Raw genomic sequence first — 26,340 nt, forward strand, 5'->3', positions numbered from 1 at the left:
GATCATCAAGATGATGCTCGTGGATCTCTCAATCCATTAGTGACATCTAGCAGTATGTAGTGGCAACCCAGCAGAATAAAAGTGATGAACCTTTAGGTGCAGTTAACGTATGATACAGTCCTTCTATCGTGAGTCCCGATCGGATGGCAGGTCATGGATGAATCGTCAAACCTCATCATCGGTCATATGATAGATTCAGTCATCTCGAGTCAATGTATGATCTTCATGAAAACTTTATTAATCCCACTGCTATGGCCATAAACTAAAGACAGCTTCATAAATCTCATAGGACTACTCCCTTCTGCTAGGGTCGATAGATCCCATTTTGATGCACATCTTCCTCCTACAGTGGATCAACTGTCGCCAACATCCACTACAAGAGCTCACTGAGATCCATGTTTATGTGTCAGTCAAACTTCAGCAGTCTTACTGCGAGTAGTAGTGCCATCTCAGGTCAGAGGATCAGTTATACAACTGCAGCATTGAGAAAGTCACAATGAGTGAGCAGACATCCATGTGACTTCTCGTGTTGGTCATGCTCAGTGCTAGTTCTCTAACAACTATCTGCACTCTCGCTCCAGTGTCTCTACACCGCAAACTCGAGATCCATCTGTTTGAAGCGATCCGTGCACTGATCTATCCGGATCAATCACCATCCCCATGATCTTATAATCAGGAGCAATTTAGGAATCAACCATCAATGACATGTCTTAAATTCTCAACTCTTTGAGAATGTGTCATCATCTTGTTAATCCCTTGGATGATTCATGGACACATATAGCATGAATGGTAATATAAATATCCAATAAGTACAAAATCATGTCCTAAAAATATCTGTCAGCCAAGATTGACTTCTAGGACATACATCCAACTATCTCCCACTTGCACTAAAGTCAATCTGCCATGTATCAAGCTCCATCTTCACAAGACAGGCTTTAGTCTTAGGCTAGCTAAATGACTTACCAGTGGGTCATCCACATCTCATGTAGAGTTTGCTCTCTGCATCTCTATATATTTCTACTTGAGGTAGTTGCGTGTTCTGCTGTTCTATGTGCTTGGATATTTGGCGAGACCTAGGTTCCTTAGCAAGGGCTATGGTGCCATTGTCTTTGCAGTATAGTGTCACGGCATCTGATGGCATGACAACTAGTTCTGCAACTAACATTAGAACCAGAATGCATCCTACACATTTACAGTGTACTCAGCTTTCATCGATCGATTATTTGAAACCCTTCTAAGATATCGACACAGGAACACACTTATGATGGAGACATTCTACCATCAACATCAGACAAAATCTAAATTGGTGTATCCTTCCACTCCTAGTTTTGATCGTTCTCCAAATAAAGAACAAATCCTTAGTTCTTAAAAGCTTAAAGATGTTTTCACAGCAATCCAGTGCTCTCAGTCTGGATGTAACTGATATCTGCTCGTGACATTCACAGTATTATCTACATCAGTTCAAGTACATTATATGGCATACATCTATCTCTGAGAGGGTAGCAAATCCCTCTCTGAGATTTCTATGCTGAACCCTTTCAGCATCTGCTCTCTGTACTTTATCTGTGAAAACACAAGCATCCAATTGCATCTATCTCTATAGATCTTTAGGACGCCTGCTTTGTCTTTCATTAAGAATTCTATATACAATCATATATTAACCGATGTCAGCATTGGACACTCCCACTGACCCTTTTAAAAATACATAATTTTTTTTTTCTAATCAAATAATTTGATCGTATCATCAAGATGACTATTCCAACTTCAAGAGTATTATAGACTTTGTGATCTTCTATCACAATAAGTAAAATCTATACGCTATTCCATACAGAAATCTAATTCAAAAGATATCCAGTCAGAAAAGCTAATTCACATCCTTTTTTTGAAGTCGATGTCTTACATCGTCTCGTAGATTTTGAGATCATCTATATGATCTCCATCTCCCATGAGAAATAATTTTCTCTACATCTTCTGTTAAGCATACCCAAGTACCTTTCAAGAGGATTGGAGATCCTGCTATGTGTACGAGGTGGAGGAATATGTCTACTGGCTTATCATGAATAGGTTCTTTAGGTCCTATGGCTCGTTGCTCTTCAGAGACTCTCTTTGAGCTTAACTTTCCTTCCACTGCTTCATCTTGGTTAAAAAATTTTTCAAGAAAGTAGCATGTCGGGTCACAATCACGTTGTAATCCTTTCAGAAAGTAGTATCTCAAACTCTTTTAGGATGAGCTTTATAGACCTATCCTCTAACATATCCATCTACTGTCTTTGACACAGGCTGGACATCCTTGGATCTTGAAATAATCGAGATTCAGTTTTCACCATGCCATATCTCGTATGGTGTGGTAGGACAGGTTTAGAGAGAATCCAATTTCATAGAAATAAAGTATGTCCCTAAAGAAACAAAATAAATTAGTGAAGTTCATTATGGATCAGGTCATATCACATATAGTCTCATGACTCTTGTTATCTCGTTGAGCTGAGATGTACTAAGAGGGGTCCAATATGAAACTATGCCATTTTATGAGATAATCGAAAATTTTTTTTCATTGGTATTGCATCCTCGATCCGATCGAAGTACTTTTAGGAATTTTTTGATTTATTTTTCTACTTTACATCTGAATTCTTTGAATCTTTCAATAGTTTCAGATTTGTATCTCATATACTTACCCATACTATGACTAATTATCGGTAAATATAACAAAGTAGAGATAACTCTTTGGTTAGCACCTTATATGGGCTACACACATCAAATGTGTACAAAGATAAGTATCTTAGTGGTCCTTTTTTCTTGTCCCACAAGAGTAGCTTGGTCATATTTCTTCAAAGAGATGATGCACAAAATAGATGACTCAACAGTCAATGAGTTCAAAGTCCATATTTTTTTAGTTAATCATTTCTTCTCCAATATGACTTAGCCATAGGTTCCACATATACTTTAGGTTTATCTCAATTCTGGATCTCTCAGATCCAATGGCATTCACTGCTTGCTCAATTAAGTTCACAGATGCATCACCATGCAAATGATTGAGACTGTCTCTAAGAACTAAATCCAAATGATAATTACAAAGGACAGATACTCATGGCTACAGCAGCAACTCTTGCCCCATTACCAATTTCAAGGGTTATTTTCTCAGCCCTCCACCTTCCCATCGACTTTATATAAAATCACTAGAGTCTACGGCTCAACTGGTAGAAGAAGAAATCATAAGGATTGTATCGAGCAATTTTGACATGCCTACTCTAGGTGTATCTTTGTTTCTTTAGGCTCTCCAAGTATTTACCTCTGAACTCTTTCAAGGTTCTTTTGTTATTAACACTTTGACCAATTCGGATAAGGTGCCATGATGGTCATTCATATGGTAGTTTACTATAAACTATTCATATAAACTAATCAGGGATCGCAGGATCAAATTCATAAGCAATTTCTTGTGTATGGTCATATCGAGCCTTTTAAGCTCCTTAATGTTTTTGATCATTATCAAATAATGATCACAGACTGACTGCCATCATGCATCACATGTGCTGTGCGACTCATTACCTCACAACACTTGTAGATGAATCAATGTATTGTTGGCAGTAAACATGTGCTCATGCATACGTTGGAGTTTATCTAACATGGACTTCAATATATAGCACCTATCTTTATACACATTGTCCATCCATTCATCAAGTATAGCTCGTTGACTATGTGTTGGATGTATTGTTAACATTAGAATAACCTGATAGGAAATATTGCTTAATTTTTTAAAATTAAGAATAATTTTTAAATTTGTGAGTCTATGTAGTCGGTTTCGGTTAACCGGTTGATATCTAGGATTCATGCTAGAGGGTTGGAAGCTGACACAATAAACAGCAGAGAGCAAAGATTTTAATTGGATGTTTGTACTTATTTTATAATTTGCTTTAGAAACTTTTAGATGTAAAAAGAGACTCCCACTATTTTATCAGATCTCCCACACTCTGGATGGAGAAACGAAAACTTTAACGCGACAACTGGATTTCTTGTAGGGCTGCGGTCCCATCGATGCCGTGCACCTCACCTAATAGTTATTGGTGACACGAACAAATACCGATGTGTGGACAACTTTGTCCAGATGCTTCTCTAAGCATGTTGCAGTTATTTGATCTTTAAGTCATGTGGGCTCACCTAACAGTTATGGCCTACATTTTTTAGTTAAGTCAGACTTACCGTTCACAAGCAGGTGCAAAGCCGTCATTAGATCCCTCACCTAACAGTTATTGGGCCTAACCCCATCTTTACCATGGAGCAATTCGTCCAAATAGGAACTCATGCATCCTAGTCCAAATAGGAATTTAGTAAAACCCAAATCCTAATTCAAATAGGAATCATTGTCCCATGCAATTTAGATTATCTTATAATCTAATCAGGTTTGATCAAATCAAATCCATATCAAGTCAAATTAAATCTAATTTAATTAGACTTGATGCAAGCCCCATAGCTCAATCAAATTGAGCTACTTAGCAATCCAATTGTTAATTAATCCTTTTATAACTCACTAATTCTTTTGCGAGTTACATAATGCAATTTTTGCATTGGATCAATCATCAATCAAATTGATAATCAAATCTTGTCATGATTCATAATCGTAATTCAAACATCTGATCAGTCAAAAGTCTTTTTTGTGTATGACTCCATAAGTTCTATTTTGTCCGGTAGTGAGATATATTGTGATCCCCATCACAATATCATTGAAACTCTTTTCGATGGGTTGGAACTGTTCCAACTCTGTCCATCAAGTATCATCGATCATCAAGATGATGCTCGTGTCTTATAATCCACCAGTGACACTTACTAGTATGTAGTGGCAACTCAACAGAATAAAAATGATGAACTTCTAGGTGCAGTTAACGTATGATAGTCCCTCTATCGTGAGTCTCGATCGGATGGCAGGTCATGGATGAATCATCAAACTTCATCATCGGTCATATAATAGATTCAATGATCTCGAGTCAATGTATGATCCTCTTGAAAATTTTTTTCATTAATCACACTGCTATGGCCATAGATTAAAAGACAACTTCATAAATCCCATAGGACTACTCCCTTCTGTTAGGATCGATAGATCCCATCTTGATGCACATCCTACTCCTATAATGGATCAACTGTCACCAACATCCACTGCAAGGGCTCATTGAGATTTATGTTTATGTGTCAGTTAAACTCCAGCAGCCTCACTGCGAGTAGTGTCATTTCAGGTCAGAGGATCAGTCATACAACTGCAGAATCGAGAAAGTCACTAACGAGTGAGTAGACATCCTGTAACTTCTCGTGTTGGTCACACTCGGTGCTAGTTCTCTAACAACCACCTTTACTCTCGCTCTAGTATCTTTACACCGCAAACTCGAGACCCATCTGTCCGAAGGAAGTGATCTGTGTACTGGTCTATCCGGATCAATCACTATCCCCATGATGATCCTATGATCAGGAGCAATTTAGGAATCAACCATCAATGACACATCTCAAATTCTCAACTCTTTGAGAATGTGTCTTGTTAATCTCTTGGATGATTCATGGACACAAAGCATGAATGGTAATATAAATGCCCAATAAGTACAAAATCATATCCTAGAAATATAATATATGTCAGCCAAGATTGGCTTCTAGGGCATACATCCAACACCATGGTCATTTATGGCCCTCTAGCTACTTCTGATGGCCTCCGACGGCTTCCCCGGCCATTCCCTCCTTCCTTCTATCTTTTTTCCTCTTCAGTGTTCCGGCCTATCGGTACAGTTTGGTACATCCCGAACCACCCTGTTTGGGTTGGTTTGGTGAACCTTGCGTACGATGCTCAATCTCATCTATTATCAACCAAGGTTCATCGAACTGATATTGGGTGCCATATCGGGCAGCTACTAGTGTGGTACCATATCGAGTTGATATCATACAAACAAACAATATGATGTATATCGGTCATCTGACTTGTATCGACAGTCGATCGAGACAGTTTTGACGTTTGAATGAAGCACCAGTGAGGAGAGAGAACGAAAGACAGGAAATGAGATGGGGAGGGAAGGAGGGAGAGGAAGATAGAGCCTTCGGAGGGCATCGGAGGCCTGTAGAAGTCGTCAAAGGGCCATTGTGTTCGTTGGAGGGCTGGCGAGGAGGGGGAGGGAGAAGGAAAGGGAGCAAAAGAGAGAGAGAAGGGGAGGGAAGGAGAGGGAGTGAGAGAGCCTCTAGCACCAGAGACCCGTTGAGGCCACTAGAGGGCCGGAGTTGGCTGATCGAAATAGGGGCAGACATCCCTATTTCATCTTTTTTTGTGATATCGGATGAAGTCGGCAATGCCATTCCCGACTTCACTTAAAGGTTTGAATTTTTTATTTTGCCGATATTGGATGAAGTGGGCAACATTTTATTTTGCTGATATTGGGCTATTGCTGACTTCACTCGATATTTGCAAAATAAAAAATCAAATCTTAGTTGAGGTTTCATTGTCGGCTTCACCCAATATTGAAAAAAGATGATGAAATAAGGACGTCTGCCACTGTTTCGATTGAACACGTTCGGGCCTTTGGAGGCTCTCTCCCCTCTCCTTCTCCCTCTCTTTTCCTCTCTTTCCTTCTCCCTGCCCCTCCTCTTCGGCCCTCAATAGGCATAGCGGACCTCCGACGGCCTTCGAAGGCCATCTCTTCCTCCCCTCCTTCCCTCTCCCCTCTTGTCCTCTCTTTCCTTCTACCTTCGCCTTGCTGTGTCGGTTCAAGCTCTGTATGGCATGGTACGGAGGTGTATCAAATAGTGCCTTTGATTGATTGTTCTGGGTGCTAGTACTAGTACAAGCGAATCTTGACTTGTATTGATAGGCTTACCAGCTGGAGACTCACATCTCTGACCCGAGATTGTGAGCTAGCAGTCGCGGCAATTGCTGCATACTCGTGGAGAACTCTTCTTATAAGTATGCAAGGCATAGCAAACAATATAATAAATTCAATTACTAAATCCATAATTAAATAACTAAAATCCAAACTTTACTGTTTCACAAAATCCCACGACAATCAAAAGGTCATACATCAAGCTTCAGTATAATTATCAGTCTAAAATAAAAATATCAAAGTTCTGCTTCTAGACACTTTTTCAAAATATATTCTTATGCCATCTTAGTTCTTAAGATCTGTGAAAGTAGTGAGATATGGTATAATCAGCTAGATGAATCAAACAATAATAAACATTTTAGCTAGATAAATTAAGCAATAATAATATGCTAAAAATAAGCATGCAGAGTATATTAATTCGAAATTATGCGAACTCAATCTTTTCAAAATTTAAATCATTCATAAATCAATTTCTTTCAAACATCTAGTTCATTTCAATAGCCATGAAGTATGACCATTCTTATATCCCGTGGTCGAGCCAGATAATGAACCTAGAATAGTCAAAGTGAACGTATAACCCTTGCTGGTAGAGTATGTATATACCAACATATAAACCTCATTGGTAGGGTGTCGATATGCCAATGTATAACATTCACTAACAGGATGTCAATTTGCCAACATATAACTCCCATTGGCTCGATGTCAATATACCAACACACAATCGTCATTGATAGGATATTGATGTACTAGCACACAACCACCATTTGCAGGATTTGGATACCTAGTCAAGATGTGAGTCAAAATCTATCTCGAATCAAAGCTCTTTTTCAAGAAAAAATCAATTTCATATTTCAAATCGAACAATATGCAAAATCATCTAGAATCGAAGTCAATCGATCGTAATCTATAATATAAGCAATACGTTCAAAAATGCATCGAATAATATTGTACAATAAGATAAATTTAACAAATAAATGTTATGCTTGGTATTCCTAAATTACAAATAATAGGACTCAAAAGTTTAATAATATAAATACTATATAATTTGTTGATAAATTCAGAAAAATATTACATATCTTGCAAGTGAAATTGACCAACAGATCAAATTAATTTGTAAAATCTTTCTCAGAGCCTGTCACAATGGCATTGGAAAACTGCTTATCTTGTTGTGAAAAAGCATAGACTCTTCCTTGGGTCTGACTTTCATCTTTGTTCTAGGTTTCTGACTTTCATCTTTGTTTTGCTCCATCTAGGTGGATTGATTCTTCTTCCTTTGTGGACATTTATCTTTTTTGTGGCCCTTCTGAGTACAACCAAAGTATGCACCAATGTTCTAATGATAATTATTTACGACATAATTTCCACCACATCTAGAACATTTATTGCTGCCCATCTATCTGGATTTAGCACTCACTGATCCTATGTTTGAACCCCTAGTGTTTTTACTGTTCAGCCTTTGAGATTCGCTTGGCCTCATTCTCTTCTTTTGATTCTTCTCTTTTTGCTTGTTTTACATTGACTTCCCTTTCAATTCTCAAAGCCTTGTTTACCAAAGCTGCATAGGTAGTCAGTTTATGTGACAACTTTTTTCCTAATTTTGGTCTTTAGTCCCATCTCAAACTAATGCTCCTTGGAATCTTTTTCTGGTGAGTAGTTCCCTATCTTGTTAATATTTGATATTCTAGTATTTGACGCTAGTTAGATGCCTTATCTTGCAGCATGTAGGATGCATAAAAGATCTTCTCATCATTGTGGCATCTCAGACTAGCAAATGCTTTCTTCATCTCCATAAGCCAATTTTCAACTTCCAAGGATTCTGAAGTCCCTTTGAAAGCTGGTGGAGCCATCTTCTTAAACTCTGCAATATTGCTTCGCTGCTCATGTTCTTGTAGTAGCCATATTTTCATTTGTTGTTGTACTTTCCATTATTGCAATACTTATTTTTTGGTCATTGTTGCAATAACTGTTGTCGTAATTGTTGCTGTGTTTGCATCAATCCAACTAATATCTGCATTAGTTAGGCCATATTAGGTTCCATTTGCTTTATCTGAGGATTCCTAGCAGGTTCAATGGCTCCCTCCTATTAAGGAGTGCCACCAATCTATAGGGAAGTATCACTAATCAGCTGATTTGATGCCTTAAGCAGTATTTCTGGCTGCCCTTTTCATCCAATGTTGATCTCGAATTCTTCTTGAACATAATATCTGAAATTATATTATTTTCAAAATTTTAACCATGATTATTTTCCAGAATAAAAATCCTAAGATCCAAAACCCTCAGTGTTGGCCAAGTGGTAGCGCTTGATGTGCTGGTTGGTTCAATCTAGGGCATCCAATTGATCAACTACAAATCAAGAGCCATGCTAGGATGCAATTGATGGCGAAATCTAATGGTGCTCGACCCAGTCAGGTAGGGGCTGGCAGCTGTTCAATAGCCATGGGTCTGGACTCTTCACCATGATCCATCAAAGTCAATGAATAAAGATCTTTATTGGATCAAACAACCCTAGAGGAGAGAGAAACTAGAAAATGGAGAGAAAGTAGAGAAAGTAGGGGAAGAAAAGATGGAGGGTGAGAAAGTCCTCTCTTTTTTCTTTTCTTTTTCTTCTTTTTTTCTTTTCTTTTTCTTTCTTTTCCTCTTTTCTTTCTTTTCTTGGTCAAGCAGGGACTCTTGCTCCCTATTTTCTCTAGAGCAGAGGGCATCTTTCCAGTGGTTGTGATCGGTGATGCAGACCATGGTGGCATAGCCGGAGATTCCTTAATCCATGATCGGCAGTGATGATCAGTGCCAGAAAAATCAAAGAAAACCCATGGAAAAATAGAGGAAATAAGAGATGCGAGTTTTTCAAAGAAATTCTGGTAATAATCGGACATAATTTGAGCTCCATGGACTAGAAAGGATGGGAGGGAAGATTATGTAAAGGATTGAGGGATCGTACCTTGCTTCCTGTGGTGTTTTCGCCGTAATGGTTGTGGGTTGTATCTGGCAAATACGAAGATGCTAGCAAACCTTCAATTCTGGGCTTTTGATCCTTGATGGGCAGGTCGAGGGAAGCTTCTTCCTTTTAAATAGAGCTAGAGGGAAGTGCCCAAGATCCTTTTGGCTTCGGACTCCAGTGAAATCAGTAGGAAGAAGACTTCTAATGGGCGTCTTCTTCAACCATATTATTTATTTTATTTTCTTTTTTTTGTTTCTATTTTTGGCCTAAACTAGGTTTCTGGGCTGGTCAAATAGACTGGGCCCAATTCTATCCATGCTAGTTATGATATTCTTCCCCGTTAAAAAAAAAAATTTATCCTCAAAATTTTCTTATCGGAGTCTTCAAACCTTTAGAGTTATTGCCTTAAGTCATCTTTTAATTTGAAAAATAAGTTTTTTATCAAATTGTTGCTTTAATTAGCTTAAAAATGGTTCAAACCATTACACTTCCGCTGCGCACTCTGATTCAAACCCACCAACACATCTATGTCAAATAGAGGTTTCTAAGTTATATCACGATTAACAGAAGTTAATGTCTTAATGTCTGTAATGTCTACTCACCTACACATCATATGTTCGATCATATTGTAAGTTGTACACTTATGCTCTAATACCATATTAATTGTCATGCTTCTATCTCGAGATTGTGAGCTAAGAGTTGCAGCAACTATTGTATACTTATGGAGAACTCTTCCCAGAAACATGCAAGACATCTCATGATATTATAAAGCGAACAGCAGAATATATTCAATTAATAGATCAATATTTAAATAATTAAAATTCAAACTTTAGTACCTCAAAATCCCAGGACAATCAAATGATGATACATCAAACTTTAGTATAATTTCTAATCAAAAATAAAAAATGTTGAAATTTTGCTTCTAATCACTCTTCCAAAATATATTTCTATGCCATTATAGTTCTCAAGATCCGTGAAGATAGTAAGATATGGTTTAACGAGCTAGACAGTTCAGTAAGCAATGAACACTTTAGCTAGATAAATTAAAAAATAATAATATATTAAAAATAAGTATATAGAGTAGATTAATTTAAAATTAAATTTAAATATATAGCACTATCAAAATGATATGCATGCGAACCCAATATTTTTCAAATTCAAATTTCGTTCATAAATCAATTTCTTTCAGAATATCCAATTGATCTCGAAAGCCATGAACTATGACGATATTTATATGTAAATTTGCTCATATCCTGGGTGGCCTCCCCGGCCCACCTATGTCAGGCACCTTTAAAATGGGTTTGGGCATAATTTTTCAGCCCAACAGGTTCAATCAGGTTTAAAAACCAAGTCAATCTTTTAAACGGGTTGAGCTTGGGTTTACGTCAACCTAGCCCGGGCTTGACCTGAACCCAATTATATAAATTTTAAATTAATAAATATATTATATGTTATTACCTCCCTTCCCACCCGCTCAATTCCCTAATCCATCGTATCTCTAAGGTTGCTCCTCGCATCCCCGCCTTGTCTCCTTCCCACCTCCCTGCTGCCTCCACGTCACTTTGCTTCCTCGAGTCCTCCCATCTCCCGACCTTCTCGCCTCCCCCACACTACCTCTTCCTTGCATCCTTTGTACCTCCTCGTTGTGTCCTCCTACCATATCCTTGCATCCCCTCACCGCATCCTCCCTACCTCCTTGCTTCCTTATGTCCTCCCCACCTTGCGGCCTCCTCTCTTCCCCGCTGCCTTCTCCTTGCCTTCCCATTGCCTCTCTCCTTGCATCCTCCTCACCTCCCTGCTTCTTCCTTGCATCCTCCCTACATCTCGATCACCTTATCTCCTCACCCTCCCGATCTCCTTCCATAGTGATTGAAGAAAGGAAAAACAAGCCTGAGGCTCAGCTTGGAAGCCCGAAACCTGCTATGGAGCGGGCTTGGGCCTGGGAAGTAGGATCGAAGGTTGGGTTGGGCTCAGGCCTCGAAAATCTGTACAGTATCCTGGGCTGAGTGTAGCTTAGTCTGCCCGATAAGCAGCTCCACCTGTGGCTAGTCCATATAACGAGCTCAGCAAAGTCAAAGTGCCAATATATAAGTCCCTGTTGGTGGGGTGTCGATATGCCAATACATATAACCTCTACTAACAGGGTGTTGATATATCAGTGCACAATCTCCACTAGCAGAGTATTATGTACCAGTGCACAACCTCCATTGGCAGGATATTGATATACTGTAGGATACTGATATACCAGCACAGTCTCCATTGGCAGGATTTCGATACAGTCATGAAGCGAGTCAAAATCCATTGCCAATTAAATATCTCTTTTCAGAAAATCACTTTCATATTTCAAATTGAACAATATGCAAAACCATTCAAATTGAAATCAATCGATTGTAATCCATAAACAATTGATTCATTTGATAGTGCATCAAATAGTATTCTACCATAAGATAAATTTAACAAATAAATATCGTGCTTCATATTCACAAATCATAAATAATACGACTCAAAGTGCAATAATTTAAATACTATATAATTTTTCAATAAATTTAGAAAAATGGTTACATTACTAACCTTGCAAGTGAAACTAACTGACAGATCACGTTAATTTCAAGAATCCTTTTTAAAGCTTGTCATCATGGCATCGGAAAATTGCACATCTTGTTGGATAAGAGCATAAACCCTTTAGGCCGGGGTTGCTGACATCCATCCTTGGATTGCTCTGCTATTTGTGCAAATTGATTTTCCTTTGTGGACATTCGGCTATTTTATGGGCCTTCTGACCACAACCAAAGCATGAGCCAGTATTCCAATGACAATCATTTAGGCATTATTCCCACCACATCAGGAACATTTATTGCTGCCTATCTGCCTAGAGTTATCACTCGTTGATCTCTTGTTTGAACCTCTGGTGTTTTTACTATTCTACACTTGAGATTCACTTGACCTAGTTCTCTTTTTCTGATTCCTTTCCTGTTTTTCCCATTCTTCATTGACTTTCCTTTCAACTATCAAAGCTTGTGTACCATCGCTGCAAAGGTAGTTGGTTCATATGTCACCTCTTGCTTCTTGATTTCAGTCCTTTGTCCTGTCTCAAACTTATGCACTCTATCATGCTCAGCCTTGACCAACCTTAGAATTAATTTTGCTAACTCCATAAATGTAGCTTCATGTTCTGCAATTGGCATATTCCTTTATTTTAGATGAATAAAAACATGCTCTTTCTGCATTCTCACACTTCGGGGGAAATACTTGTCATAAAATGCTGCTCGGAATCTTTTCTAGGTGAGTTGTTCCTTATTTTGTTCATATTGATGTTTTAGTATTCTCTATTAGTTAAATGCCTTACCCTGCAACATATAGGATGTATAAAGGACTTTCTCATCATCATGATATCTTGGAACATCAAATGCTTTCTCCATTCTTAGTAGCCAATTTTCATCTTCCAAAGATTCCATAGCCCCTTGAAATCTGGTGGAGCCAGCTTCTTAAACTTTGCAATATTGCTTCGCTGCTCACCACGCCCTTGTGGTGGCTACATTTGTACTTGTTGCAATAACTGTTGCTGTAATTGCTGCTACATTTGCATCAATCCAATTAATGTCCGTATTAATTAGGCCATATTAGGTTCCAGTTGCTTTATTTGATGAGTTCTAGCACGATCAGTGACTCCCTTCTGTTGAGGAGTGCTACCAACTTATTTTGGATGTTGCCAATCTGCTGATTTGATGCCTCTCTAGTAGTATTTTTGGCTGCCCCTTTCATCCAACGTAGAGGCATCCTATCTTTGCATGAACAAGTAGACAATCAGCTGATCTGAAGATTTTTTTTAATACCTAATATCCAAAATTATATTTTTTAACAAAATATTACCATGATTATTTTTAAGAATAAAAATTCTAAGTGCAAAAACCCTTATAGGTTTGGCCAAGAAGTAGAGCCTGATGTCCTGGTCGGTTCAATCTATTGTATCCAACTGATCAATTATAAATCAAGAGTCATACTAGGATACTATTAATAGCTTAATGTAATGGTGCTCGGTTGGCCAAGGTCGGGTCGGTAGGTTGTCCGATAGCCATGGGCAGGATCCTTCACCAAGGTCCATTAAGGGCATTGGAGGAAGGCCTTTATTGGATCAAATAATCCTAGAGAAAGTGGAGAGAAACAACCTAGAGAGAGAAGCTGAGAGAGAAAGTAGAGGGAGAGAGAGGAAAGAGAGAAAGAGGGAGAGAAACAATCAGAGACTAATTGGAGATCGACGGTGATGATGGGTGCCAGAAAAATCAAAGAAAACCCTTGGAAAAGTAGAGGATAGTAGAGGCCCGAGTTTTTCAAAGAAATTTCAGCAATAACCGTTCGGAATCCAAGCTCCATGGACTAGAAGGGATGGAAAGGAAGATTATTTAAAGGATTAAGGGATCATACCTTGCTTTGGGTGGTGTTTTGGCCGTGATGGTGGTGGGTTGATTTGAGCCAAGATGAACATGCCGACAAACCTTTAGGCTTTGATCCTTGATGGGGAGGTCGAGGGAAGCTTCTTCCATTTAAATAGAGCCAGAGAGAAGTGCCCATGTACCTCTAAGTGTTAGACTCCAACGCAATCGGGAGGAAAAAGATTTTCGATGGGAGTCTTCTTCAATCATATTATTTTTATTTTTTATTTTTTCTTTTTATTTTTCTTTTGTTTTTGTTTTGGGCCTGAACCAAGTTTCTGGGCTGGTCAAGTAGACTAGGCCCAATCCTACTTTGGCTGAGTCATCACAGCATCGTATGGGATGGTGCTAGTTTGTATTGAATCGTGGCATACTGGAACCACGAGAAGGGAGAGGGCTGGAGGCCTCCAACGAGCTTCAAGAGGAAGTAGAAGGGAGAGAGAATGGGAGAGGGGGAGAGAGCATGGGAGAGGGAGGGGGAGTGAGGGAGAGAAGTCAAGGCCTCTAGGGATCTTCAAGAGCTCTGAATCTGATGATGGGGACTTGAGAGGGAGAGAGGGAGACTCACCTGGATGTCTCTTTTGCCACCCTAGTGATGAGGACCTAGTGTTTGAAACGAGAATGGAACTTTGAACTCAGATGAAGAGTCCAATTGAAGGGCCAAGGCTTTTTTATCTCATTTAGATCAGCTAAATCGTGCCAATTACCAATTGTTCTGGCTTGATACATCCTGAACAAGTTGGTTCGACATGGTTCAGCTTACCTTGGGAGAGGATCCTCTACCTGATTTGGGTTGGATATAAAGCTGAAATGCATAAAAATCTCATTTTCTCATTTTTTCTGGTGGAAAAATGTAGAGGGCAAGGCAAGGAAGGCACAGGAGGCCTATGCATCTCTTAATTATTATGGGGGCATTTATGGCTGAACCACCTTGAACCATGTGAAACCAAGTGATTTTGCCTAATCCGAGGTAGAACCACCCAATATGGGGATTAAGTCCCCTAGTTCGGATCTTATCCCCCATTGCACCACTGTACCATGCTGGTTTGGGGGTGGTATTAATCATAGTAATTTTATAAAAGTAATTATTTCCAAAAACCTTTTCAAGTTATTGATTACATCCGAGGTCTTATGTGTCCGACCATCTAGATACTATGCCATTATCATGGTTTCCATATTGGATAATTTGACCCTCATATTTGAACCTAGTAAACCATGATAGTCTCGGATGTCATTGTTGATGCATGGATGTTACTGCAAATTTACCGACCTCCATAATATGGTAAGGTATCATGTCCTCTAGGTCAACAAACCACTTGCAAGATGTGCACCTAGTTTGCACCTTTACCTCCAACAATGCTTCATGAGGTATATTGCTAGTGTTGACTATTCAATGTGTCTCATTTTGGTAAAGAAGGAATTCCATGAAGTCACCATCCACCTCAGCAACCTTATAGGTCGATGCTAAATCTCACCCATATTTGTGAACACGTTTCGGCTACATAAGTATAACCAATCTTCATTGTGAAAAACACATCACTTGGATGAGCCTTCTGGAGTACTTAAGATAGTTTTTGAACTTATGGCTGATGTGACAGATACCCTATACTATTTGTGTGATCATGAAAAATGAAAAATCCATGCAACTTTCTACACAAATAGCTTTTAGGGGATGCACTAAGCAAGGTTTTAAATTCCGTGGGACAGGGGTGTCCTTATTTTTTCATGGAATGGGATGCATTACCGTCCCACCCCGTCTCGATATTTGGGATAGAGGATGTCCCAAGATGTCTCGATCAGGATACTGGGACGCTAGCAGGATGGCTCTGTCCCAATATATAGGATGGTACTCCGTTCTGGTGTCCCATGGGACGTCCCGTTGGGATCTGAATCCCTGGCACTAAGTCTCTAACATTACCACCATTGTGGTAGCTGGTGACATGCATGGGATTAGGGTGGTGGTGGTAGATAGTAGTGTCAAAAAATTGACGGGATTTGATGATCTTCAGATAGAATGTAATATTTGATCTTGTAAATGAATTAGTGTTAGAATTTCCTAAAATTAAGTTGATAGCATAGATATTCACTTCATCTTGAATGACTTAGTAGACAATAGAGTGCCCAAATTTTACGTTTCATGTAGAACTTTAGAATGATAGTCCTTAGAAGGTAGGCAGTCAAATTTTATGGCCAAAATAGTGGCAAGAGTAGCATGGAAGAAATGCACAGGCTAATTGCCACTGTTTGAAGTTTTAAGCTAATGCTCATGCATGGTTTGAAGTTTTGCCCAAATCTCTAAACCCAAACCAAAACTAGGGCCAATTGCAAAGTTTTGGCAAAAACTAACTTATAGGGACACAATAAGTCCATATATAAGCTATTTATGCTATTTTTTTCCATTTCATTATTTTTTTCTATTGATAGAATTTTCAATATAATATGCTTAGGTTTTATAAGCTTGAGAAGGTTTGGAAGTGTACCATTATTAGATTCCAAAGAGATCTAGATCAAAGTTTTTTTTTTTGCCCTTTATAAGTCTTATAGATATTCAAATTGTTTTACGTTACATTGCTATCAGACAGTGAAATGATGCATAAAACATTAGTTTTAAACATTTAAACTTAGATATAGTTTTTCACAATTCACATTGTTTCAGTAAAGCACCAAATATAGTGAATTCAAAGGTCCACAAACAATATAATATTACTGTAAATTGATGCCTAACTTGTTCCTTTCAACTATTTAATTTTGATTTATTTATGATTTCCTACTAATTTTAATTGAAACTTTTGAAGTTTTTGTGAATTCTCAACTGGAACTGTGAGAAACGAAAAAAAACCATAAGAAATACCACAACTAGTATTCAAAAATTTACCAAAAATGAAAACTTATTTGGTTCACTTGGAACCAGAACCAAGTTTTTAAATCTTTTTTCATAATGCCATGATAATGTTACTTTAGAGTAAGTTGAATGAGTTGTTCATTTTGGAACAAAGTGGTAGATCATGTTCTTGGAAAAAGTAGTAATGCAAGGGAAGCATGCACCGCAGAAATTCACTAAATTGCCTGAAGATACTGCATATGCTAATCCTATTTTTGACCTGATAATGTCAGCTGAAGTTGGAATATGAGGACTACATCTACATGATGGATTGGGTAGGTTGAGGAAAGCAAGATAACAGAAATAAATGCAAGATCCTTCTATTTTCAATCAATCAGCAAGCAAAATCATGTACATATGCACAGAGTGACAAGATGAAAACTTGTATAAGAGAAATGAGAATAAGGTGATGACAGAGACCTTCCATGATCTACACTTGATCCACGCTAAATTGATGCATTGGATGCATCCTCTGACAATGGAACTTGTTGATTTTTCCTTGTTTTCTCTTCTTTCGCTATTCCCTACTCTTTTCGGAGATGAGTCCTAGTTTTGCTTGGGTTTGTTAGACATATTTATGTAAGAGGGGCCAGCCTCCTGTAGCAAGAGATGAGTCCATCTTGAACCTTTAATAATAAAGAGAAGCAAAGTGGTGAGTGTGTGTGTGTGTGTGTGAGAGAGAGAGAGAGAGACTAGGTCAACATATGTTTCTGTACTGCCTTAACCCATTTTCCTCGCGGACATGCTATAATAACAATATAATCAAAGTGGATCAACGATAATATAAAGCTTAGACACAGTAACAATAATATTTCTTTCATCCATGATAACATGTTGCAATCTGGTCCCTAGTTGTATGAGCAAAGGCCCATTTGCGTGTTATATATCCATAATGCACATATCTCTGTGTGAAGTGGCTTCCTCAGAGATTCACAATTTTGAGCAGTTACAGCAAATCAACATGTCATTGCAAAGTCTCTAGTTTGATGTTTATGACAGCTACCCATTCTAACCCTTACTGAATGTTGTACATAAAGTTGCCATATCAGTGTAATGCCTGACCTACTCTTATGAGTAGTCTCATTGTCCAGAACCAGTCGATCGTAATATTAAAAGCACAAAATTTTTACTGGGAATTTTTACGAGGAACACATTTGGACTGCTTTCTTGACTCCAGTATTAATATGTGAAACATGCCTGATACTTTATGTAAAAATTTATGAATAGAAATCTCAATGATACATACATAGAATGTCTAAAATATCAAATGGCTCATGGTACACATTCCTGTTCCCTCAATATAAGTGATAAAGGTCTCTCTAGAATTCTTAAGGGTCTTCCAACCTGCCATGTAACCAGCAGCTCAATACTCGCTTGGAGCGCCACCTCCTCTAGTCTACCAGCTCAAGATGCCTTGTGGTTAATCTATTTACTCTTCATTATATGTTGATGGCCACATTTTATGTGAATCAGGTGAAAAGCGGGTCATGGACTCTTTTCAGTTACAACCAGTAATAGATCCCCTTGCTGATTCCTTATCATCTTAGTCATTCTATTATCTTTGTGTTGTCTTCCAATCACTCAGTTCATGATTTTGTTTGCATCTCCATCCAAAATCCATCTTGGCACTTTCCATATGGATAGTGAGGGCTTATTCTTCCCAATCAGTGCCAGCTACATGTGCTGCAAGTGTGAATATTTTCAGTTGTTGTTTCCTTTAAAGTTGTTTGAATTCACATGCACTAATTGGCAGGCCTGGGAGCTACCTCCAAAACATATGGTACTTCCACATTAAATAAATTGTTGTAGAAATATGAATATCTCATTGTTTGTTTCATATAATAATTTCTTTTATTTCCTAAAATTTCTCTGTTTTTGGTTTTATTATAATCATTCTTTGCAATGTGTGCATCATAATGGTATAATCTTAGCAAGGAGTCTTACTAATGTTACTGTAGAGACCCAAAGATGCGGCCCTCATTTTCTGAGATCATGGCAGCCTTGAAGCCATTGCAGAAACCTGTTTCTAGCGCCCAAGTTCTGAAGCAGCGAGTACTGGTGGCACAGTAAAGAGAAACGGGAATCATAGCGAGCGCAGGAAGGAACAAATGCTGAAGGTGTTATCCGAAAAACCATTCAGTGTTTGAGGATGCCATCTTGAATTGTTTGCTGCAGTTCTTGTAACAATTTCACTGTATTTTATAAAATAAGATCTGTGTGAGTTCTGGAGCAGAGGAGATCAGTTAGTCATGTACCCTACCTTCAGATTTGTAAAATTACAAGTACTGATCGTTGTTTAACTGATAATCAAAGTTCCAGTTGCATCAATCTGTCAGCGATCAGTGAGAACAGGAATCCTCTTGTGATATACAGCTTCACAAACCAAGATGAAGAAATGAAGAATATATTGGATGAAACAAGCCGGAACTCAAGAAGCCCGCATTTGTTTAGTGCCATACATTGCACATCATGGACTATATGATTGGTTTCTCAAAACTGTTTCAGTTATTATTGTAAACTGAGATGTCTATACTACTCTCAGTAAATCTGGATTCCTTTGGACTTTTTGTCCATCTTTTTTTTTTAATAAACTAACGGGTTGTACACCCAAAAAGGGTGGTAAAACTTTTAGATGCGTGCCATTCTTTAATCCAATCTTGAGACTTCTTGCGTCATCTGGTGGTACATTCAATTAATGACAGCCATTTTCTATCCTATCAACAATGATATATTTGAATTGGTGCAAGGCGATCGTGTATCCAGTCAAGTGAAAGCTTGGGTTTGCAGCTTCAGCTTCCTCTGGTTGTTCTGCTGGCAGTGAGCTTTTTTTTTTTTCCTAATAATTAAAGAAAACTTTTGAAATGATAATGAACTAGTTTCATTCTATTTATTCAGGAAATTTTATTTTCTTTAGTTTAAAGATGATAAACTATTTTATTTATATGATTAATATGTTATTCAACACAGCTGTTTCGATTCTTGATTCTGCTGTGAAATTTCAATGCATTAGTGCACCAGAATTTTTATCCGTTCATGGCGCCTCAGTTGATCCTGCAGTAGAAGTCCGCTGAGTTTCTTTTTCTTTGGTGTAGTTTCTTGGGGGAAAAAAAATTAGGATCTGAGATATCAAAGGTCATGTTTTGAAGAATACTACTAGGAAATTGGAAGAAGCAATAGAAGGTTTATTATGGTGCCATGATAGGTTCAAAAATTTAGGCTGCGCTTCGGTGCAGAATAGATAAGCTGGAGTAGATGGATTTGGTTAGATTTAACTCTCTGTTTGGTTGACATTTCCAACGCAGTTGGTTAAGATCACAACTCATAAATAGATGGTCATTTGAAGTGTGGTCTGGGAGATCCTACAAACCAATGCTGTTCACTCCCTTAACTAGGACTAGATGCCAAATATGGGTTCATTGGATCACGTCCTGGACACCTTGTCTTCTATTCACAACGGTTGAAATACATTACAACCAATGCTTGAAGTGAGGGCTTGGTAGTTGTTGCCACTACACTCTGGGACTTGGTCGAAAAGGTTGGAGCGGTTTTGCCGAAAAAGAGATTTGCAAGGTAAGTTTTTATCGGAGTTGGCTTCGGTGGGATCTTCTGATGCTTAAGGTAGATTTCTGGAAAAACAAAAAAAGAATACTGAGAGAGATTGTGCATGCATACTTTACGTAACCATTTCGGACAGGTTACGTGGCTAATTCAGATGTGATATGGTAAGATTTTTGGTTGAAATTTTTGGAATCAGGTGGTTATGCCTGCTTTATCTGTTCTGGAGCTAGCTGCGGTGTCATGAATGATTTTGAATTTGAAATGAGGGTACAGATTGTATTGGACCGGCTTCATTTGTTGGGGTTTTGACATGGTTCGATGGAGATGGGTGTTGAAGGAAGTGACTGGAGCCAGCTATGTTATGGGATGAGAATCGACGAGGATCGAAGTATGCCTGCAGTCGAAGTTCGAGTTGGTTGTTGGGTAGATTGAAGCTAGTTGGAGCTGGGGTTTGAGTCAATTGGAAAAGAGTTCTGCTTAAGAGGATCACCAGGAGTCAAGGATCGCTAAGAGTCTGAAATTAGGATCGGTCTGAACCTAGAATCGGGATGTCCTAGGTTATGTACTCGATGACTTCATGCGGCCCTCCCACGGATCGAAGAGACATTGGAGGGATCGGAGTGACATATTTTCCTTTGGGGTTGGACATTCATCTCCAACAATGCTGTGACGTCGGCCCTATAAGCTTTATCATACGTCTGATTTATGTCTTCAGCCTAAATAACAGATTACCCCCCAACACATGCCCCTTACTTTCGAGTTTGGTTTGGATGAAGGGAGTACATGAGTAGCCAAAGACACTGTCGTTGCCATTGAAACGGCGTCTACAGCCCATGGGCGAAACAAAAAAATCACATCAGTGGGTAATCATGACTATGGAAAGTGGAGCAGTTGGCAGAATTCGAAGGTGGCGTACCTTGTTTCTGATGCAAATTATTAATGCATTGACTGTCATTTTCTACTATTCAGCGAATACATGCCAAGTGTTGATCATCGGACGGCTAAGCATGATTCGGTTCTGGGCTCTTCCATCTTTCTATGCCTATAAAAAGGGGGCAATACTCCCTATCTTTTTCTTTCATGCTTCCAAACTCTTTCAAGCCTTTTTTTCTTCTCCTATAGTTCTCTTCCCTATTTCGAGAGCTCTCCCAGTCGTTAGTGGCTTTTCATTGAACTGTCGTCCTCATCTCCTGTGTTGTTGTAGGTTGGTCTCTTTTCTTCTCTTATTTCTTTTCTGCCTTTCTAATCCGATCGCCCCTTCTTCCTTTCTGTGTCTTCCTTATTCCGATGGTGGATTCCAAGAGTCTCAGTGAGAGCTGATCTTTTGAATCATCCTCCTCTTCGGGAGGAGTACTTGCTGGTGTGGGCGAAGGGCATGATATTGTATCACCCTTCATTCCGGATACTATCGGATCCAAATTAGGCATGGAGGGCCTGAGTCTCATCCGTGCCCGATATGGGATCCCGATTGCCTTTGAATTAGAGTCTCCAGGGCTTAGTGATAGGGTCAGTAGTCCTCCTTCTAGTAGGATTGATCTATATGAAGAGGGCTTCAAGGCCAGACTTAGACTATCTATACACCCTTTTGTCATTGAGCTCTTCTGCTTTTTTGATCTCTTCCTTTGTTTTATCATTCTTAACCCTTTCATTTTATCATCGACTTTCTTATTCTTTGTTCTAAAGCTGAAGTCCATCTTTTTCTTTCTCTTTTTCGATCCTTTTACACGATAAAGAGGCGTTCCGATGTTGATGGAACATCTCTCCCCCGAGGAGGGTCTTTGCTTTGATAGGGAGGCTCCTTTAGTGCATGGTTGGAAGGATTGGTTCTTTTTTGTTTCGTATCCTTCTATTAAAGAGTGGAGTTTTTCACACTAGGGTCGGTCGAGAGATTCTATCTTTTATGTCCCAAAGTTGGGAGATAAAGACCTAAAGTGCTTCGCAACCTTAAAGGGATACAAAATTTCTCCACTAAAGGAGTTGTTATCGGAGCAAGCTCTCTTCAGTGTTGGCATCAGTTCGGTCGATCTCAAAGGTGAGGATTTCTTCAATCTTCGTGATGCTTGTTTTTCTTATTTTTGTAGATACTGACTTTTTCTTTATTACAAAAATGAAGCCTGAAGAGCTGAAGAGGCTGAAGAAAGGTTCGGTGAAGAGGAAGGTACCCTCTTCGTCTATCGATGCCCAGAAGAAGCCTAAGACTTCGAACGAGAGCCACAAGAAAGTGGTCCTCTCAACTCCTACTCAGGTGGGGGTTATTTCAATTCCTCCCCTCTAAACTTGGCCCTCGAAGTTTGTTGCGCCCCCCAGACCGATTCAACCTAGGTAGGGTCAGACTTAGCGGGGGGGTCAACAAAGCAAAGACAAGGTTCGGATTCACCATCTATCTAGGATGTCTTTGACGATTGAAAGACCACCAACAACATCTTTCGAAAGATGCTTTTGATGCTGGCCTGGAAAAGGTCGAGAGGGGGAGCTCCATGAAGCAGCAGAAGCGGATGGTATTCTCCATTGTATGGATAAATTTTTTCTTACTCTTTTCTCTCTCTTTTCTCTTGTCTTTCAATTTTTTTAACTTCTTATTCTTTGGTTACAGGCGGGTCATTATGCCGCTATCCTCATCAATAGACTGAGTGATGCTGAGGGAGAACTGACCGAAGCGCATAAAAAGTGCTAGATGGATGAAACTTCTGAGGCCAAAGCAACACCGATGCTGTTGAAGCTAGGTCAAAGGCAGCAGTCGCTGAAGCCGAGGTCACTCACCTGAAGATGACACTAAGGGAGGTCAAAGCCGACTTGGCTTTGGAGAAGGAAAGGCGGTTGGAGGTGTAGGCTAAAGTCATCGATGTGGAGAAAAAGACTGAGGATCGGATTGCCAAAGCCAAGCGTGCGGCTATGGAAGCCTTCTGTGCATCCGATGAGTTTTCTAAGGAGAAATGTGACTTCAACCAAGAGGCCTTCAACACCAATTTAGACATCTGCTATCAGAGGATGGCTATGTGCTTCTCGAAAATAGACCTGAGCTTCTTGGATGAAGAAGAGGAAGAAGAAGAGGAAGCTGAAGGAGGAGCCGCAGGAGATATGGCTCCTCTATTTACCAAGGCTGCCTAAGTTTTTGAAGCTGCTCTACCTCCGGAGGTTGTGCCTGTATCCATTCTTGCCAAAACTATGCCAGTTTCGCTACTACGAGTGGAGTCGGAGCAGCCAGTTGTAGTTGTCTCAAGCTCCTTTGCCAATCCTCACATCGAGGTCAGAAATATTTAGATTTATATCTTTTCTTTTTCTTATCTTGTCAATATAATGAAAAATTTTGAAATCAATGAAAAAATAATTTTTACTCATATTCTTTAGAATTAGGCTTAATCATGTACTAGCATGGTTCTCTTAAACCCAATAGAATTTCAATAAATCCCAACCCAATTAGAACTTCAAAAGTCCAATTGGCAAATTCAAGATTAAATCTCTTAATGTGTGGCCCCATAGGTTCTATTCTATCTGATAGTGAGATATATTATGATCTCCATTACAATATCATTGAAACACTTTTCAATGGATTGGAATATTTTCAATTCTACTCTTCAAGGGTTATCAATCATCAAGATGATGCCTGATGAGTTTCACAATCCACCAGTGATACCTAGCAGTATATAGTAGCAATCTAGTAGAATGAAAGTATAAACTCCTAGGTGTAGTTATCGTATGATTCAGTCTTTCTATCATGAGTTCTGACTTGACGAAGGTCATAGAGAACTCGACAGACCCCTTTATCGATTATATGCAAGATTGGTTAGACTCGAATTCATATGTAAATCTCATAAAAACTCTTTTTCAGTTCAGTATTCACACTTGCTTTGATCAAAAACTTTCTGAACTCAGTCTCGCAAATCGCATAGGACTTCTCCTTTTCTACCAAGATTGATAGATTTCTTCTAGGTGCATCCTACTCCAAATAGCGAACCTGAACTTACTGAAGCCAATATACACAGTAAGGACCCGAACGGCTAGGGACCAAGAGAACATACAGTCAAACTCAGAAGCCTCGCTGTGAATAGCCAATGATACCGCAGGTCAAAGGACCACTCACACCACTGCAGCATCGAGAAGACCACTGACAAGTAAGTAGACGTCTGTATGGTTTCTCGTGTTAGTCATATTTAGTAAAAATTATTCTCTAACAATCACCTGCATCCTCACCCTAGTGTCTTTACACTGCAGACCCGAGACATTTGGCCACAAGGGAGGTGAACTGTGCATCGATCTTGAATGGATTGATCACTGTCTTCCATGACAATTCTATGATTGAGAGCATTTAGAAATTAATCATTAATTAATTATGTCTCAAATTCTTAATACTTTAAGAATATACAAAAATTATCTTTGTTAATTTTAAGGATAAATCATGGATACATAAACATGATTGGAATGAAAAAGCCCTTTATTGATAATAAAAATATTACAAGTACAGGTTTATGCCCTGGAATTACATAATGTCACCTAATAATTGGCTTTTAAGACACAAATCTAATGCTCGAGAAGATGAGAGGTGACGTCGTAGAGTGAAAATCCTATTGCCATAGGAGACTTACCCGAGTAGGTCTTTGGTCAGAGTGGACATAGCCTATGATGGAGGTGGGATCAAACAGCCTGACTCGACTTTCACATTTGCCCATTCATGAGACAGCAGGTATGCCCTAGGGGATGGGGGTGAGATGGATCACAAGCTCTCAGAGATAGGGGAGGCCGAATATCGAGTCGAGAGAGAGATTGTTAAAAAATATATCTCAAAATTCAATCCATACTGAGCTCACTATAAGATTCAGGATGATGAACGGAGTTCAACGAGCCCAAGAACAGTTTAAACGGAGTCTAGACAGTGAAGATACGTGCGAAAGAAGTTTGGAGCTAGTGGCATGATGCACGAGGTGGTGGAGGCTGGCGGTGGGCTGATGGAGGCTGACAGCGGTGTAGTCGGACCCGATGGATGACACGCATGTGTTGGCATGTGCAGCCCAGCATGCATGAGGGCACCCAGGCCCAGTGCCCTATGCGGTCCACCGTGGATCGTGGGGTGCTGGGCGGTCCATGGAGGCCGCATGGACCATCACGCAGTCCACGCATGGTCCATGGGTATTTTTGTACGATTCAGTAGCTCTGGAGCGAGCCATTCATGATCGGATGGCTAAGGATGACTTCGGGCATGATTAGGCTTGATCTGAGGCTATAGTGTGCGATCGAATGACTCTAGTGCGACCCAATCACAATCGGACAGCCACGGATGGTTTTTGGGTTAATTGGGACTCAATATTCTTAGTGTAACTATATTTTTGAGATTGTGAAGCCTATATAGCTCCGATTGATGAGCCATTTATTGCGTTGGATAGCTGGTGACATCTTGGAGATGCAAAAAGACTTCAAGAGATGTTTTAGAGAGCTTTTGTAAGGATTTTGGGGCTTCTTATTGAGAGACTCTTATACAAGGGTTGAGTGGTGAGTTTATCTTATATTGGTTGTGTTTTATTCTCTCATTGTGAAGCTTGCACGCCCTTTGGAGATAGGCTTGAGGCCGATCCATATATTTGTATTGTGTTTCTTGTTTTATTTCTTCTTTCTTCCTGTTGCACCGCATAGTACCGGATCCTGTACAATAATTTTTTGATCTTATTATATATATTTTTTATTATGCAATCAACTATTTAA

At 39.2% G+C, this 26,340-nt stretch overlaps 1 protein-coding gene across 5 annotated transcripts in view; it reads left to right on the plus strand.

The window, feature by feature from the left end:
- The window catches only part of LOC105033124 (probable serine/threonine-protein kinase SIS8), a 123,097-nt gene extending 103,334 nt beyond the window's left edge, over positions 1-19,763 (plus strand). For 4 of the 5 annotated variants that reach the window (XM_019846539.3, XM_029261228.2, XM_010907790.4 and 1 more), the window contains one exon: positions 19,047-19,763. In XM_019846539.3, coding sequence (XP_019702098.1) covers positions 19,047-19,076 — 30 coding nt within the window. In that variant the 3' untranslated portion in view covers positions 19,077-19,763. The remainder of the gene's footprint in view (positions 1-19,046) is intronic. The other variant, XM_073253782.1, reaches the window with a different exon arrangement.
- The last annotated feature ends 6,577 nt before the right edge of the window (positions 19,764-26,340 follow it).

This window comes from Elaeis guineensis, chromosome 3, assembly GCF_000442705.2.
Source record: "Elaeis guineensis isolate ETL-2024a chromosome 3, EG11, whole genome shotgun sequence".
NCBI classification, from domain to species: domain Eukaryota; kingdom Viridiplantae; phylum Streptophyta; class Magnoliopsida; order Arecales; family Arecaceae; genus Elaeis; species Elaeis guineensis.